Raw genomic sequence first — 14687 nt, forward strand, 5'->3', positions numbered from 1 at the left:
AACCATCACCTGGTGGTGGCCACGCCACCAAACACGCTGGCTCGTTGGGGGACTTGGCTGCCTCCCGTCCCCTCCACTTCTCCCCACGGGGACCCGGGCCCTGGCCTCGTCCCTGGGGAAACTGATGGTAGACCCAGTACCTGCCGAAGAGAGAGCCAGGCTGTTTTTTCTTAAGCCTCCTCTTCCCGGGAGTAGGAAATGATAGTGTTTATATTCTAAGACGGGGAGGTTTGGGGACAGGGACGGGGCACTGGGTGGAGAAAAGGAACTTTTCTATAGAGTTCAGGACGGGGGTTTAAAACAGGGCGATAACTTTCACCTTGTAAGCGGACAGGAAATATTGGGACAAGACAGGAAATTGCATCATGCCTTTTATGAGAAGAACTCCAGAAAAAAGTTGTTCCGTGAGAGGTAGTGGCCGGCCCGGTTCAGCCCCTTCTTCCCTTCCAACCCCCACGAGAACTTTGCGGCCCTTTCTTTAAGAAAGAGGTTGTTTGAGAACTTTGTTATTTTTATTATTTCAAAAAATATTTTACCAGAAGGGTCACCTTCAGTTGAAATGTTCGCGGCAGCCTTCGCTCCCGGTTCACTAAGGAATCTTTCAGGACTTGCAGCTTCCTTCCCCGGGCGGGCGGGCGGCGGGGCCAGGCGGCGCTTGGCTGGAAGCGAGTTTTGGTTTGGCTGTGCAGCCCTCCGCACTGAGCCCCACCCTGTGTCATTAGCTCTGTTTTAACTTGCAAAAAAAAAAAAAAATCGTATGTATTTTATTTTGGTGGGGTTGGGTAGGCATTTCCTCACGCCCTCTGTCCTTTCGCCCTGGGGTCTCCTTCCCCTAAATGGAGGTGCCTGGCATCGGCAGGTTGGAACTCAGGGCTGCTTTTATTTTGAAGCCACTGAATTGCCCCTGCCCTCTACCCCCCTCCAGTTCCTTAACTCCTGAGACTGTTTCTAGGGCACCAGTGGGAGTGGGGAGGAAATAGGCAGCAGCGTGTCCCTGGGACAGCCAAGCCCTGTGGCTGTGCTCTGTTCTAGGGGGAGGGGGCTTCCCCCAGAAAGAGAACTGGCCACAGTCCGGCCCCATGGTGGTGTGGACTAGATGATGTTGACCTGGGTATGAAAACGGTTTCCATGGACTCCTCTCTGGGCTTCTAAGTCGGATGATGCCATTGTTCTAGTGACCTGGGACAGGCCCCACCTGTGCTGCCGAGACGCTGGAGACAGAAAGAAAGCCGTGTGTGTGTGTGTGTGTGTGTGTGTGTGTGTGTGTGTGTGGCCTGCTTGCTCTCCACTGCCCCCCTCCCCCCAGCTTTTTCCCTTAGCGTGCGGGGTTTTGTTTTCATAACAGGACGAGAGCCCTGGGGTGTGTAAAAGCATTGTTGAACACTCGGGGAGGGTAACTTGTCCAAACAGAGCAGGGCGCCAAGGCAGAACGCTGTGGGCAGGTGGTGTGCCCACAGAGGTTGCTGGGCCGGCGCCTGGCTTGGAGACGCCTCTCAGGACCTGCGCAGCTGTCTGGGAAGTCGCTGAGGACAGGGGTTGCCCTCTTGCCATCTCCACGGGGAGCCCAGGACAGGGCCTGGGCCTTTCTGGCTGACCCCTGCCTGCCTGGAAGGCACGGTTCCTTCCAGGGTGGGTTCACATGTGTCTTCCTCTGCCAGGTGTAAAGCAGGGCTGGCCGGCTGCTTTGAAGCCAGCATGTCTCTGGCTCATTCATTTAGCAACTATTTATTGAGCATCTACTATGTGCGGGCACTCCGGGGCATGGAGACTGCAGTTCTTGGGCCCTGATAGAATGAAGGGTGGCAGATGAGGTGGCTTCTCTGAAGGTGCCGTTGGGTGAGTGACGCGGAGCCAGGCAGGGGGCTGCTTCCCAGGCAATCTCTCCAGGACAGAAGGAGCCAGGTCCCGTGGGCTCGGAGCCAGGCCTAGGGGTGCATGGACAGACCCCTGGGGTGATGGGAGCTCGCAAGGCAGGCTGAGGACTTCTGTCACCGGTTTGCCCTCTGCTTCGATTGTGTGGTCTGTTGAGAGTTGATAACTACAACGCTTGTGGATAAGCAAGAGGTCTGTCTCCTCCGGCTCTGGTTCCAGCCCCCTCCCTCCACACTTGTTGATTGTGAGGTGACAGCAGGAGGCACAGTTAGAATCCAGACCCTGGCAGGGGCCTGGGTGTGCAGAGAGGTGACCAGCCAGGCACCGGCTCTTCCAGGGACCACGGCCAGGGACACCTGGAAGGATGGTGCGTGTTTCGTGTCCTGACAGCCACGGGGGAGGTGGGATGTCTGGAAAGCCTGGGAGTTCGGACTTCCCTTTAGAACTCGGAGGGCTTGGCTCTCACGAAGAGCACCTGGGGTGCACCTGTGCTTTCTCATTTGAAATCTGATGGTCAGGCCCATGTCAGGTCCCAGCCCGGGTGTGAGGCCTTGGCCTGTCTTGGGGGGAGGAGGGGTTGCACGCAGTCACCTAATACTCAATTACCAAGGTGTTTCATTTTCACACTCATCCTGCGGGTCCCTTCCCTGGGGGCTGACTCATGCTAATTTAATCAGTCTTGCTCCTCAGTAGAGCCCGCCGGCCTCTGGCTGGGAGAGCTGTTTGGGCCTGGAGTTAGATCCAGGGCAGAAAGGGCAGGACGCATGTCACCTCCAGTTTCATCCTGCGGAGGGGGGCTCCTGCCCTTCAGACAGAAGACAGCTGGATCACCAGGCCCGGGGGTGTTGGTGGCTCTTGTCTGTTCACTTCCGTTTCCTTTTTGCTTTCTAACGTGGCTAGTCGCTTAATAGGAACCAACACAGTACGAGGCCAAGAAAGGACTGGGCTCTGCTGTCCGTGGTCGCACCCCGGAGGTTAAACCAGGGGTGGGCAAACTTTTTGACTCGAGGGCCACAATGGGTTCTTAAACTGGACCGGAGGGCCGGAACAAAAGCATGGATGGAGTGTTTGTGTGAACTAATATAAATTCAAAGTAAACATCATTACATAAAAGGGTACGGTCTTTTTTTTTTTTTAGTTTTATTCATTTCAAATGGGCCTGATCCGGGCCGTAGTTTGCCCACGGCTGGGTTAAACTGTTGTCTCCGTCCACCCACCTTCCCCACCTTCCCCACCTCCCACCACGACCTGTCACCTAATGAAGTTGGGAGTGTGTCCTACCCCAGGCGGTGAGGTGGACTTGTGAGGCTGGAAATGGGTCATGAAGAACCGTTCTTCCCGCCCCCCCCCCCCCGCCCCGCCCCGCCCCGGGGAGCACTTGGGGACCAGCATGGCCCCTTCCCCCCATGAATCAGTAACCCAGAGGGAAAAGCAAAAGTTGAGCTCTTCTGTGATTTGGGGTGCACGGTACAGTTCTTAAAACGGGTGGGCCCCCACTCCAACTCAGCGGAGTCACAATGAAAATCCGCTGAGGAGGAGGCCTGGAGTGAGGGCCTCCCCCTCCATGTTAGCTGGAGGCCTGGTCAGGGGAGAGGGCTGAGAGAGTTGGAATGGGAAGGAAAGCAAGTGGTTGGACCTAGTCTTCCGAGTTCCTTGCGGTTCCGACATCCTGTGATTTGGGTTTTTGGTTTTGTGGTCGAGTGGGAATGAGACCCCTGTTGCTGAGGTGGTGGGATGGCTCATGGCTCCTTCCGTGCATGAATAGAGATTGTACTTACTCCTGTTTCCTGGCTTACAAACTCTTCCTAGAATGAGTGACAGCCAAGGAATCTTTCCCCAGAAAAATGAAAATGCATACCGCTCTTGCATATGTTTCCAGGGGTCCTCAGGCTTGCAGTGGGACCCCCTGCACTCCGGGGACTGTGCAGGGGGAGCTTTGGGAGGAGCAGGGCCTTTTTCATTGTTCAGGGGGAGAACTGTACCCAACATTTACCATCCTCACTGCCCACATGTGTATGGCTCAGTGGCATGAAGTGCGCCACATAGCTGTGCAGCCATCACCGCCATCTCCAGAACTTTTCATCTCCCCAAACTGAAACTCCGTGCCCACTAAGCACTAACCCCCCCTCTTCCCAGCCCCTGACAACCACCGTTCACGTTCTTTCTATGAGTTTGGCTATTCCAGGTACCTGCTAGGAGTGGATCGTACAGTCTTTGCCCTTGTGTGTCTGGCTTAGGTTCATCCATGTTGTAGCATGTGTCAGAATTGCCTTTCTTTAGATGTGTCTGTATACGGCTTGTGTATCCGTCCTCCGTCGGTGGACACTCGGGTTTGCCTCCAACTTTTGGCTGTTGCGAATAGTACTTCTATGAACACGGGCGATAAATCGTATCTTCAGAACTCTTCTGGGTTGAGACCAGAAGTGGGATTGTGGGCCATGTGGGAATTCTAGGGTGAGTGTCATACAGCAGGGCCATCTTGACTTGTGTATCTGCATAGACTGAGCCCGTGGGCGGCCTATCTTACTCCTGGACGTGCAGCTGGGTGGGCCTGAGGGTGAGCCCTGGGCAGGGGCAGTGAGAGAAGGGCAGGGGGAGTGAGTGAAGAGCAGGGGTGGGGGTGGGGTGACTAAGTCTGCAGTAATACAAGCCAGACTGGAGCCCACATTTTAGAGGGCCTCTGAAATGTGGGGCACAGCACAGAGCAGCCATCTCTTGGCGTTGGACTCCAGGGGCCCTGTGGTGGCAGCCCAGGGTGGGGGAGACTTTTCTGTTTCTTTTTCATTCCGTTGGCTTCCTCACTGGAGGCTGGGAGGGCCCTGGAGAAGGGGGGACCTCCAGCCCAGGAGGTCCTGGGTGCTCTGGGGTGAAAGGGCTGGGATGGCTGAACAGTGAGTGTGTCAAAGCCAGAGAGATTAGATTACAGAGGCAGACAGAAGTAATGATTAACTTTCCCAGTCTGCACACTGTCTCCAGTCTGGCGTACTGTTGTTTTTCCCTGTAAGTACAGTGTGGGCCCCGGCCCCAACCCCCGGCCCCGGCCTGGCCAGGCCCTGGGTTGTAAAGAAAGAAGGAATGAGGTCTGGGAGTGAGCAGGGGGTGGGGGGCGAAGGGGGCGGGGAGCCGGGGAGCCTGCTGGAGGAGGCGGCTTTTCCATCGGCTCCTGCGCTGGAATTTATTGGCAGGAATGCAGTAAATGTTCAAAATGTCATCCCATCCAACAGTTTTCATAATTGTTATGGAACAAGGGGAGCTGGGGAAGGGGAGGGATGAAAAGGACTTTTGTTTCCTACTGTATTTTTCCACGTCTTCTGACGGTTTTCCCTACCAGTCTAGAAAACCTGGAGTTGAGTTGGAGCTGGGGGGGGAGGGGGGGGAGCAGGGCGGGGCCTTCAAGGGCCAGGTCCTGGAATATCTTTCTGGGAGCTGGAGGTCATTGATTGATCAAAAGGGGCCCACAGAAAAGGCAGAACCAAGCAGAGCTGTCCTGTACCTCTAGGTGTGGGGGGGTTGTCCTTTGGGAAAATTGGCCTAAGCATGCATTTTTATTAAGATTCTTACAAGCTTTAACGTGTAGGCAACATACTTACAAGTGGTCAGTAAAAAGCAGAAAGTGAGGGACATGTAGTGGTTTCAGGAATGGTTCCTTTGTTGGATTCACGTGAGTGTGCGTGCATTCCCAGTTGGGGATCCACATGCAGAATTTGGTGGCAGGGCGGGGGCGGGGGGGGGGAATCTCTGGACTCCCTCCAGGTAAGAGGTGGGTGGGTTTTGAGATCTGATTTGACCACCTTCCTGTTGCCACCTTCACATGTGTCTTCCTGGGAGTGGCCGGCGGGGCTCCATCCCCTGTGGGCGGGCAGGCAATGCCAGGCAGGCCTGGGGGGCTCCGTGTGTGCGTGTGTGCGGGACCCCTTTGTGGAGAGCGCTGCGGAGTTATTTGGGGGTGTTGGTGGGAACTTCGCGGTGCCGCGTGGAGTGGAAAAGTCTTGACGTGAAAACTGGAGAAGTTTTAATGAGGCTGGATGTATGCGAAACAACAGCCAGAGAGGCCCATTTACTGTAAATATTATGAATGGAGTTGGCTGGGCTGGAGTCCCCACCCTTCCTCTGAGGCCTCTGCAGCGGGCAGGGCTGGCCTCCTCCGAAGGCAGGCAGCCGGGTACACGCTATAATTTGCATGGCTGACAGCGGGCGCACAGGAAGCCGCGTCAGCCGGGCTGGCGAGACAGACGGGAGCTTTTTGATTTCTGTGGCTTCCCTCCCCTGCCCGGCTCTCCCCTCAGCTGTATTCTCCGATGGCCAAACACTGTTCTTAGGAAGGACCCCTGGGCTGGGGGGTGGGGGGGGCTCAGACTTGGACATTTGAGGGGCCTTGGGAGGTGGGGGTGGGGCCCATTCGGGGAGCAGGGAAGTACATTTTAGCTCTAGTAACTGATTACTCATCACAATCTGTCTGGAAGGCACAGTCACACATTAGTCTCCTAGACCAGCAGGACCTGCCGATCAGTCAGCTCAGCTCGGAGAGTTTGCAGGAGGAGGGTGATGGTGGGAAACTTTAGGGCACCAGGCCCGGCACAGAGGTGGGGGGTGGGGGTGGGGGCGCGCACGTTGGAAGGAGGGTGGTGAGGACGGAGACCCTTTCCCTGAGGGCCATGAGTGACCTGACAGAGGACGCAAGTGTGTGACTCCTTGAGGTTGAAATGTTGGTTTAGAGGTGGGCACAGCACAATCTGACCCAGATCTCCTGGTCCTTTGGATTTTGTTTTGTTTTTGTTTTATTGTTGCAAATTAAATGCAAACAACGTGCGCCCCTCTCCCAAAGTGATGCTCTCACTGTCCGAAGGTAGTGAAAGTGAGTGGAGCCGGGGTGAGCACTTTGCGGATCACCGAGCGCAGCCAGAGACCGTCAGAGCCCGGAGTGGGCCGTGGCGCTGTGTCCCCCAGCCCCCTTCATGTTAGTTAGGGACCGGCCAGCCTGAGGCTCAGAGAGGGCAAGCCACCGGGCAACGGTCACAGAGCAGCTTGCTTGGCAAAGCTGCTTCTCGATGTGAGAAAGCTGGACCCCCACACTCAGCCCTAAAGTAGGCACAGCATTTCCAGGGTGTGTTCTGAAGGGCATTGGCGGAGGAGCCCTTGGGGACTGGTAGCTTTCGGGGCCTGGGGTGGCTGCCCACCCACAGCTCACACCTAGCAGCGTTCTGGCCAGCATCCCAGTCCTGCTCTTTGACAAGTGACTGTGCCTCATGTCCCCTTTAGCATAAGGACAGTAGTCGTATGCAACCCCTGGAGGGCTGTTTTGAGTCCCTTTGGAGCAGGGCCTGTACACAGTAGGTGCCTATTAGGTGTAGGGTGGGGCCCAGAACTGTTCTTCCACAGGGGTGGGGTGGGCAAAGGAGAAGGGTGGTTAGTGTTTTCCCAGCAGCTGGAGACCCCGAGAGATGAGACCCTAGAGTGTAGCTGCAGGCTGAGCCCTGGCACCCGCTGCTTTTGTATGGGATCGCCATAACAACCCTGTGAGGCTGGCACCCGGACGCCCGTCGCTGCCAAGGTTCCGTGGGAGGTCGATGTGGGGTGGGGTGGGGCGGGGTGTGCTGGGGGCGTCGCACCATAGCCAGAAGTCCCTGAGGGGCAGGATTTGGGGAACTCGGTTGGTTGGGCCCAGGGAGCTGAAGTACCCAGCCTTTGAAGGAGACCCTATGGCTCCCCCTGCCCACCCCTCCGTCCAGCCCCCTTCATGGAGAGAACCTTGTTTAGAAGTTCCGCTTTCTCAGCCCTACCGCCCACCGGCCAGAGCGCGGCCTCGGACCTTTTGGTGCAAGGGTGGGTCTGGGAGAGGCGGAAGCGCTTGGAGTTCGTTTCCACCCCGTGGGCAGCTTGCTCCAGACCCCAGAGCTGCCCGAGCTGCCTTGGGAATCGGAGTCCTGGCGTGATCTCGCGTGTCCTGACGAGGGTGAAACACGGCCATCAGAGCTGACCCCAGAGCCCAAATGGAACCCAGACACCGCATCCGGTTTTTATATATTTACTTTAGTTCTTGGTCCTTTGCCTCTTGAAAACAAGAGCCCAGTAAGGGTCCTTGACAGTTGTGAGTCTTTGGGATGAGAGCGGATCAGACGGATTGGCACCGGGCGCCCTTTATCTCGGCCCTTCTCCCTGAAGTGGGCCGGCTGCTCGGGAACTGCTGTTTCCTGAGTTTCCTGACGGGGTGGGGAGCAGGGCCGAGGTGCTGTTAACCTTTGAGATGTCTGTAGGGGGAGGCAGGATGAGGCAACCGCTGGTGGCGCCGGCGTTCTGAGGAGAGAGGACCCTGGACCTGTCGTGGGCGAGGCGTGGTGATGTTTGCGTTCCAGGGCTGCTGGCTTTAACTTCTGGGTCTGCTTTGTGCCCTTCATCCGCCCTCGTCAGCCTGGGTGAGGCCGCCGTTTCTGCCCCACGCCCCTCTCCCCTGGCTTCCCCATCCTCGGCCTCCTGCTCGGCTGGGAACCTGGGGAGGGGGGCTCACAGCCCATCCCACGGTTGGATTTTGGCAGAGAATTATCCCTTTACAATCCGGGTGCCTGCAGAGGTGAGCTGGAGTTGAGACCCCCTCCTTGCTCACCTGGTTCTCCAGCCCCCTTGCGCCCTGGCAGTGGGGGGGCACTGGAGGCAGTGGGCACCAGCTGTGTGCCTCTGTCCTGCTTCTCAAGTGTGTGCCTGTCCTGGAAGGCCAGAATCTGGGGGACCCTCTCCCCATTAGCCCCACCTCAGGTGGCCTCCTTCTCACGCATGCCCGTGCTCTCAACGGCATGGGGTGACCAGATCTCAAGGCCAGATTTTAGGTAAGGGAAGCGTTTTCTCGCTGGGCGCTTTGGGAGGAGCCTTGCCTTCCTGGTCTCGGGGTGGACTTCATAAGCCGGAGTCCAGAAAGGGGGGCGGCGCCTGAGGCACTGGACTTGTCTCTCCGTCCTTCCTCTGTTTTCCCCCTCATCTCTTTACTCCTTCAAATAAAAAATTTTAAAAGGGGAAAATTCTTCCCTTACCTAAAATCCGGCCTTGAGATCTGGTCACCCCATGTCGTTGAGACCCCGGCAAGAGCTTCATTCATGAGCCTCCGGTCTTCCAGAAGCGCCTGGTCTGTCCATTCATGACCAGGGTCTTCAAATAGCGCTTTGTGAGCGCAGGGAGCTCCTGCTGCACGGCCTTCCCTAATGCACATGCGCACACAAGGCCAAGGCCTTCCTCGGCACCCGCCTCCCCTTCCTCTGCAAGGGTCGATTTTATGCTCTAAGGGAAATGGGGCCGGGGGGCCGGGGACAACCTTATAGGAATTTTAGGCCGATTCAGCATTTTTTCTGGGATCGCTCCAAAAATTCCCTAAACCATAATAAAAAGGAAAAAAATTTGTGAGCAGGCAGCTGATGAGTTAGCTTTTTACAACACAGCGTTTCTTTTTGATGCTTAAAAACGCGCAAATACAGTTTTAAAACAAGCCCCTGTGCAGCGTTCGGGGGAGGGAAAACGCCGGAAAAGGCCATAAAGCCGAGGGAGGTTAACGAGGGGCGGCGGGCTCGCCCTTGGCGTTTGTGCCGGCAGCCGAGACAGGAGCCAAGCTGGGCTTCCGAGGCCCTCGCTCAGCCCTGGCACCCGCTGAGATCCGCGGGGTCCTCGCCGCGAGGCCTGGGGAGCCCCCGGAGCCACGCAGGGACCTGGGCGGGGAGACGCTTGTACGTGTGGGCTGTGGGCCCAGTTCAGGGAACTGGGTTTCTCTGAAGATGATGGTGTGCGCTTCCCAGAAGTGAGCCCAGTGACGGGGAATTTGGGGCAAAGGAGGAGACTGCGGGGCCTGCAGCGTGCATTCAGGGGGCCTGAGCCGTAGCAGCTGTTTGTGCTCAGGGATGGCCCGGAGCGGCGGGCAGAGGCCGTGGGGTGACTGGGGGTCCCCATGCACCAGATCAGGGCACCCGGTGAGCTTTCAGGGGCCTTGTTCACACACAGGGACACCCACACGCTGCCGTTTATCTGGGCCGGGCCATTAACCTCAACAGAAAAAGGCTTTTTCCAGGGATGTCTGGCAGCAAATTGCTGGGTGGACTGGCAGGCTGCACAGATGAAAGAACCCGCCAGAGCGCTCCCCTCTCCCTCGCTCCCCTCAGGCGCTGGGCTGGGCTGGGCTGGAGTCCAGCCGACCTCAGGCCCAGCCCTGCCCCAGCCCCTCCCGGCTTCCTCTGCCCCCAAGAGGCCCGTGGGGCGACACGGCCCCCACTTCTTGGCCTGGCACGAGGGCAACTGATCCCAGGCCCCCACCCCACCCTACCCTGCAGCTCCTCCCCCCTGCTAGCTTGGCCGGGGCCAGGTTTCAGGGGGCCAGGCTCCGTGAAGCAGAGTATTGTAAGGGTCTCCTGCACCGCCCTCCCCATGGCTCCCTTCCAGCCAGGTTTGTTGCCCGGAGCTGGGACAGTGAGGGAGAGCTGCTTACGTTTCCGACGCCCTCCCCCTCGGGCGGACGCCCCCTCTCCCAGAAGAGGCGCCCCGCCAGCGCCCCGCACGCAGAGCCCTTGTTTACGTGGCTGCTGTGGGTCTTGGTGTAGCCTTCAGGGCCGCACTCCCTCGGCAAGAAAGTTCAAAGATTGCCAGCACTCACGAGTTTATTAGCAGTTGATGGATACTTTGCAGAAACAAGTTAATGCCTGATGAGTCACCTTCTGCTTGGAGCCCTTGTCCCTCTCTTGTTTTTCCATATGTTCCCATGTGTGCGCATGCAAACACACACACTCCAGTGTGCTCACATTGGGGGGCACACAGTCTCGCTTACACTTGTGCTTGATAGGTGCATGCGTGGGGGGCGGGGGGGGGGAGCGGTGACGGGCCCGTGTTCCGGGTTGGCTTTCGGCGGGGTGGGGATTGCGGGAGAGGAACCGGCCCTCAGTTCCCCGTTGTGTGGCTGTCTGGGCAGGCATCTGAGAAGGCCAGGTGGGGGTGTCTGCAGGGTGTGTGCGTGGCTGCCTCAGTGGGTCCGAGGGCACGGTGTCCACTTACTCATGGGACGCCTCCATGCGAGACTGGCTGCTGCCTAAAAAACAGTTCATGGGGCTGACTGGCTCCCAGGTCCTAACATGCCTGTCGCCGCTGGACGGAGTTGTGTGCTGAGCTGCACTAGAGCGGCAGACGGGGGGGCCCCCAGCCCCCCTCCACCCCGTGGCCACGCTGCAACAACCCATCTATTCTCCAAGCCCCGCTGTTCCAAAATCAAAAAGGCCAAGCACACCCCGAAAGACACCTCACAGCCAACCCCTCCTTCCTGTCCTAAGCCTTCGCCTCCCGCCCCCCACCCCCACCCCTCTCCCCATTTTTGTTAACAAATACAAGACTTCCGGTCTCCGCCCTGCCACCACAAACCGCAGCCGGGTTCCTGCAGCCCGGCCTGGCTGGGAGATTTATGGTTCCCAGTCTGAGGCCTGCCCCGCTGGCTCCAGCTTAAGGAGGAGTCGGAATGCCCGCCGCCAAGGGCTCCCTTTCCTTCCATACGTCCCCCTTTAAAGAGCTCCGTGTGCCGCTTTAGGAAAATCACCTTACCAGGATCTCACCAGCCCCCCAGGCTGCCTGCGGGAAGAGACACTTCTGGGACGTCCTGGGTGGGGCCCGCAGGGGCGGGAGGAAGGAGGGGCAGGCCAGGCGCCTAGATGCTGCTGGGAGGGAGGGAGAAGGGCACTCTAAGGGTGGTCATGCCCAGTTTAGACACACAATCTCGTGTCGGCTGGAGGAAGCTTCCTTAAGGTGGTCTGGGTTAACGGAACTGTCCTCGGTTGTGATTGGGCATTTTGGCGGGAATCCACGCTCTCTGCACAGCGCTGCTGCCGACAGACACCGAGGGCTGTTTCTCCGTTAGGAAGATTCTTTTGCCCCCAAACACCTCCATTTACATTTTTACCAGACAGCTCTTACGCCAAAGCACTGAGCTGAGAACTTGGTGACAGCCACAGAGACCACGGAGCAGGTGGTCCTGGCGTCTGGCGATCAGGTCCTGCCTGGCCCTGGCTGTGTCATGCTCTGGGACCCCAGCAGTAAGCTTTCTGGGCCCAGGTTTCTCATCAGGATGGCCAGGGCGCAGGGCGCTGGCCTTCAGGATGCCATCGGCTTACAGAACGAACTCTAGGCCATCTGCAAGGCCTCTCACGGCTTTAACACCAGGACCAGCACGTGGCCAGGGGCCCCCTGGCCTCTGAGCGCACAGGGATGGGCCTCCTTAGGCCAGGGGGGCACACGTACTGGTGTCTGGGTCCCTGACAGGATGGGGAAGGGGTGGGATGAGGTGCGCCCAGCGAGCCCCCTGCTTAATTAAAGTCGGGACACTTCTACCAGAGGGTCAGGATTTTCAGCCCCAGTGGGAGGACCAGAACCGGTAGGCCGCCCAGCACCACCAGCATCTCCTCCTGTCCTGTGCCGAGAGCCGAGCTGGTCGTGGGTGCGTGGGGATGTGCCTGTGTGTGTTGGGGTGGGGGGGGTGGATTCCAGGAGGAAGAGGAAGTCCCGCCCCCACCAAGCATGTCTGCCGTTTTGTCTTGTAGATTCCCACCTTCTCCTGGAGCCTGGGGATCGGTCACACTGGTGCGTGGTGGCATACTGGGAGGAGAAGACGCGCGTGGGGCGGCTCTACTGCGTCCAGGAGCCCTCCCTGGACATCTTCTATGATCTACCTCAGGGGAACGGCTTTTGCCTCGGACAGCTCAATTCGGACAACAAGAGTCAGCTGGTGCAGAAAGTGCGGAGCAAAATCGGCTGCGGCATCCAGCTCACGCGGGAGGTGGACGGCGTGTGGGTGTACAACCGCAGCAGCTACCCCATCTTCATCAAGTCGGCCACACTGGACAACCCGGACTCCAGGACGCTGCTGGTGCACAAGGTGTTCCCCGGCTTCTCCATCAAGGCCTTCGACTACGAGAAGGCGTACAGCCTGCAGCGGCCCAACGACCACGAGTTCATGCAGCAGCCGTGGACTGGCTTCACCGTGCAGATCAGCTTCGTGAAGGGCTGGGGCCAGTGCTACACCCGCCAGTTCATCAGCAGCTGCCCGTGCTGGCTGGAGGTCATCTTCAACAGCCGGTAGCCGCGCGCTGGCGGCCGAGGACAGAGCGAGCCGGGCGGGCCCAGTCCAAACTACTTTGCTGCTAATATTTTCCTCCTGAGTGCTTGCTTTTCATGCAGAAGTCTTTGGTCATTGTTCTTTTTTTTTTTCTCTCTCTCTCCTTCTTGTCATCCTTGTTTATGTTCCGTTTTGTTTTGTTCTTTGAGAAGTAGCTTATGAAAAGAATTGTTGGGGTCTTTTTTGGGGGGGAGAGATCATACGGTTGGCAAGACACCCCCATGTGAAAAGGGGAAGCAAAAATCAGTCCCCCTGAACACAGTGCATGAATGGGGAGCAGCCCCTAATTCTGGGGGTCATCGTTTCACTTGTCAGGGTGGGTATGTGAACAGGTGGGTGTGTGTGTGTGTGCGCACGCCCATGAGCTCTGTGCTCCCAGCTGTGTCTCCCTTGCCCTCTGGACATGCTCAGTGAGGCAGAGACAGCACCTGGGGCAGCCTGAGCCCAATGTCTCAGCAGTTGCCTGAAGCAAGGCTCTGCCCTCAGCCAGGGAAGCCCCCCGCCCCGCCCTCCCCTTCTAAGGACCCAGGCCTGTCACTAGGCTTCTTAGAAACAACGCTGACTCAGAATCGTTTTCGAGTTTGTCTTAACTCCCCTCCAGCCACCCTGTTGCCATTGTCTTCCCTCTGTGGCACCTGCTCCTGGATGTGTCTGAGCTACAGTATTGCTCACCCGGTGCCCTCTCAGGCCCTCAGCCTCTCCCCTGCCCCGGACCCCTCAGGTTTTACCCGGACTCAGAAAATCAGCTCAGCACTTTGCTCTCCTGCGGCCTGTGTTGAGCTCTGCTGTTAGACCAGCGAGGGGAGCAGCCCGCTTCCCACCAAGGATTCGGTCCATCATAACCCAAGGTACCGTCCTGGACTGACACCTAACTCTTCTTTCGTTTCTTCTCCAACTCATACACTCGTATGATGTGTTGACACTGCTCTTAGCTCAATGAGCATGTTTAGACTTTAACATAAGCTATTTTTCTAACTACAAAGGTTTAAGTGAACAAGAGAAGCATTCTCATTGGAAATTTAGCATTGTAGTGCTTTTGAGAGAAAGGACTCCTGGAAAAAAAACAAAAAACACACAAAACCCTGAGATTTATTAAAGAAAAAATGTATTTTATGTTATATATAAATATATTATTACTTGTAAATATAAAGACGTTTTATAAGCATCATTATTTATGTATTGTGCAATGTGTATAAACAAGAAAAATAAAGAAAAGATGCACTTTGCTTTAATATAAATGCAAATAACAAATGCCAAATTAAAAAAAAGATAAACACAAGATTGGTGTTTTTTTCTATGGGTGTTATCACCTGGCTGAATGTTTTTCTAAAGGAGTTTATGTTCCATTAAACAATTTTTAAAATGTATACTTGATTCCATGTTGTCCTCCAGCTCCTTTGTCTTATGATGGGTGGGATATGTGGGCAGGGGTGTCAGGCGTCTGGGACAGTTGGGGTCTCCCTGGCCCAGCGCTTGGTTGGGGAGAAGGGGGAGGGGGGCCGTGAAAGGAATGTCCAGAGCAGCCTGTCTCCGTGGTCAGTTCCCTGTGTGCAGAAAGACCCAGAGCTACACAGACACCCTTGTTAGGCGGGGACCCGTGGGTGTAGCCAGCTGGGTGCCCTGAGTTTGTCATGGGGTCAACCTCAGGAAGCTCGGAGTTACAAAAGTGGGGAGTTTTTTTGTTTTTTTCAAA

General features: G+C 56.9%; 1 protein-coding gene across 5 annotated transcripts in view; it reads left to right on the top strand.

Annotated features, from left to right (window-relative positions):
• Positions 1–14368, top strand: part of SMAD7 (SMAD family member 7) — a 28755-nt gene extending 14387 nt beyond the window's left edge. For all 5 annotated transcript variants that reach the window (XM_036321377.1, XM_036321378.1, XM_036321379.1 and 2 more), the window contains one exon: positions 12420–14368. In XM_036321377.1, coding sequence (XP_036177270.1) covers positions 12420–12958 — 539 coding nt within the window. In that variant the 3' untranslated portion in view covers positions 12959–14368. The remainder of the gene's footprint in view (positions 1–12419) is intronic.
• Positions 14369–14687: the final 319 nt, after the last annotated feature.

Source organism: Myotis myotis, unplaced genomic scaffold (genome assembly GCF_014108235.1).
Source record: "Myotis myotis isolate mMyoMyo1 unplaced genomic scaffold, mMyoMyo1.p scaffold_m19_p_9, whole genome shotgun sequence".
NCBI classification, from domain to species: Eukaryota; Metazoa; Chordata; class Mammalia; order Chiroptera; family Vespertilionidae; genus Myotis; species Myotis myotis.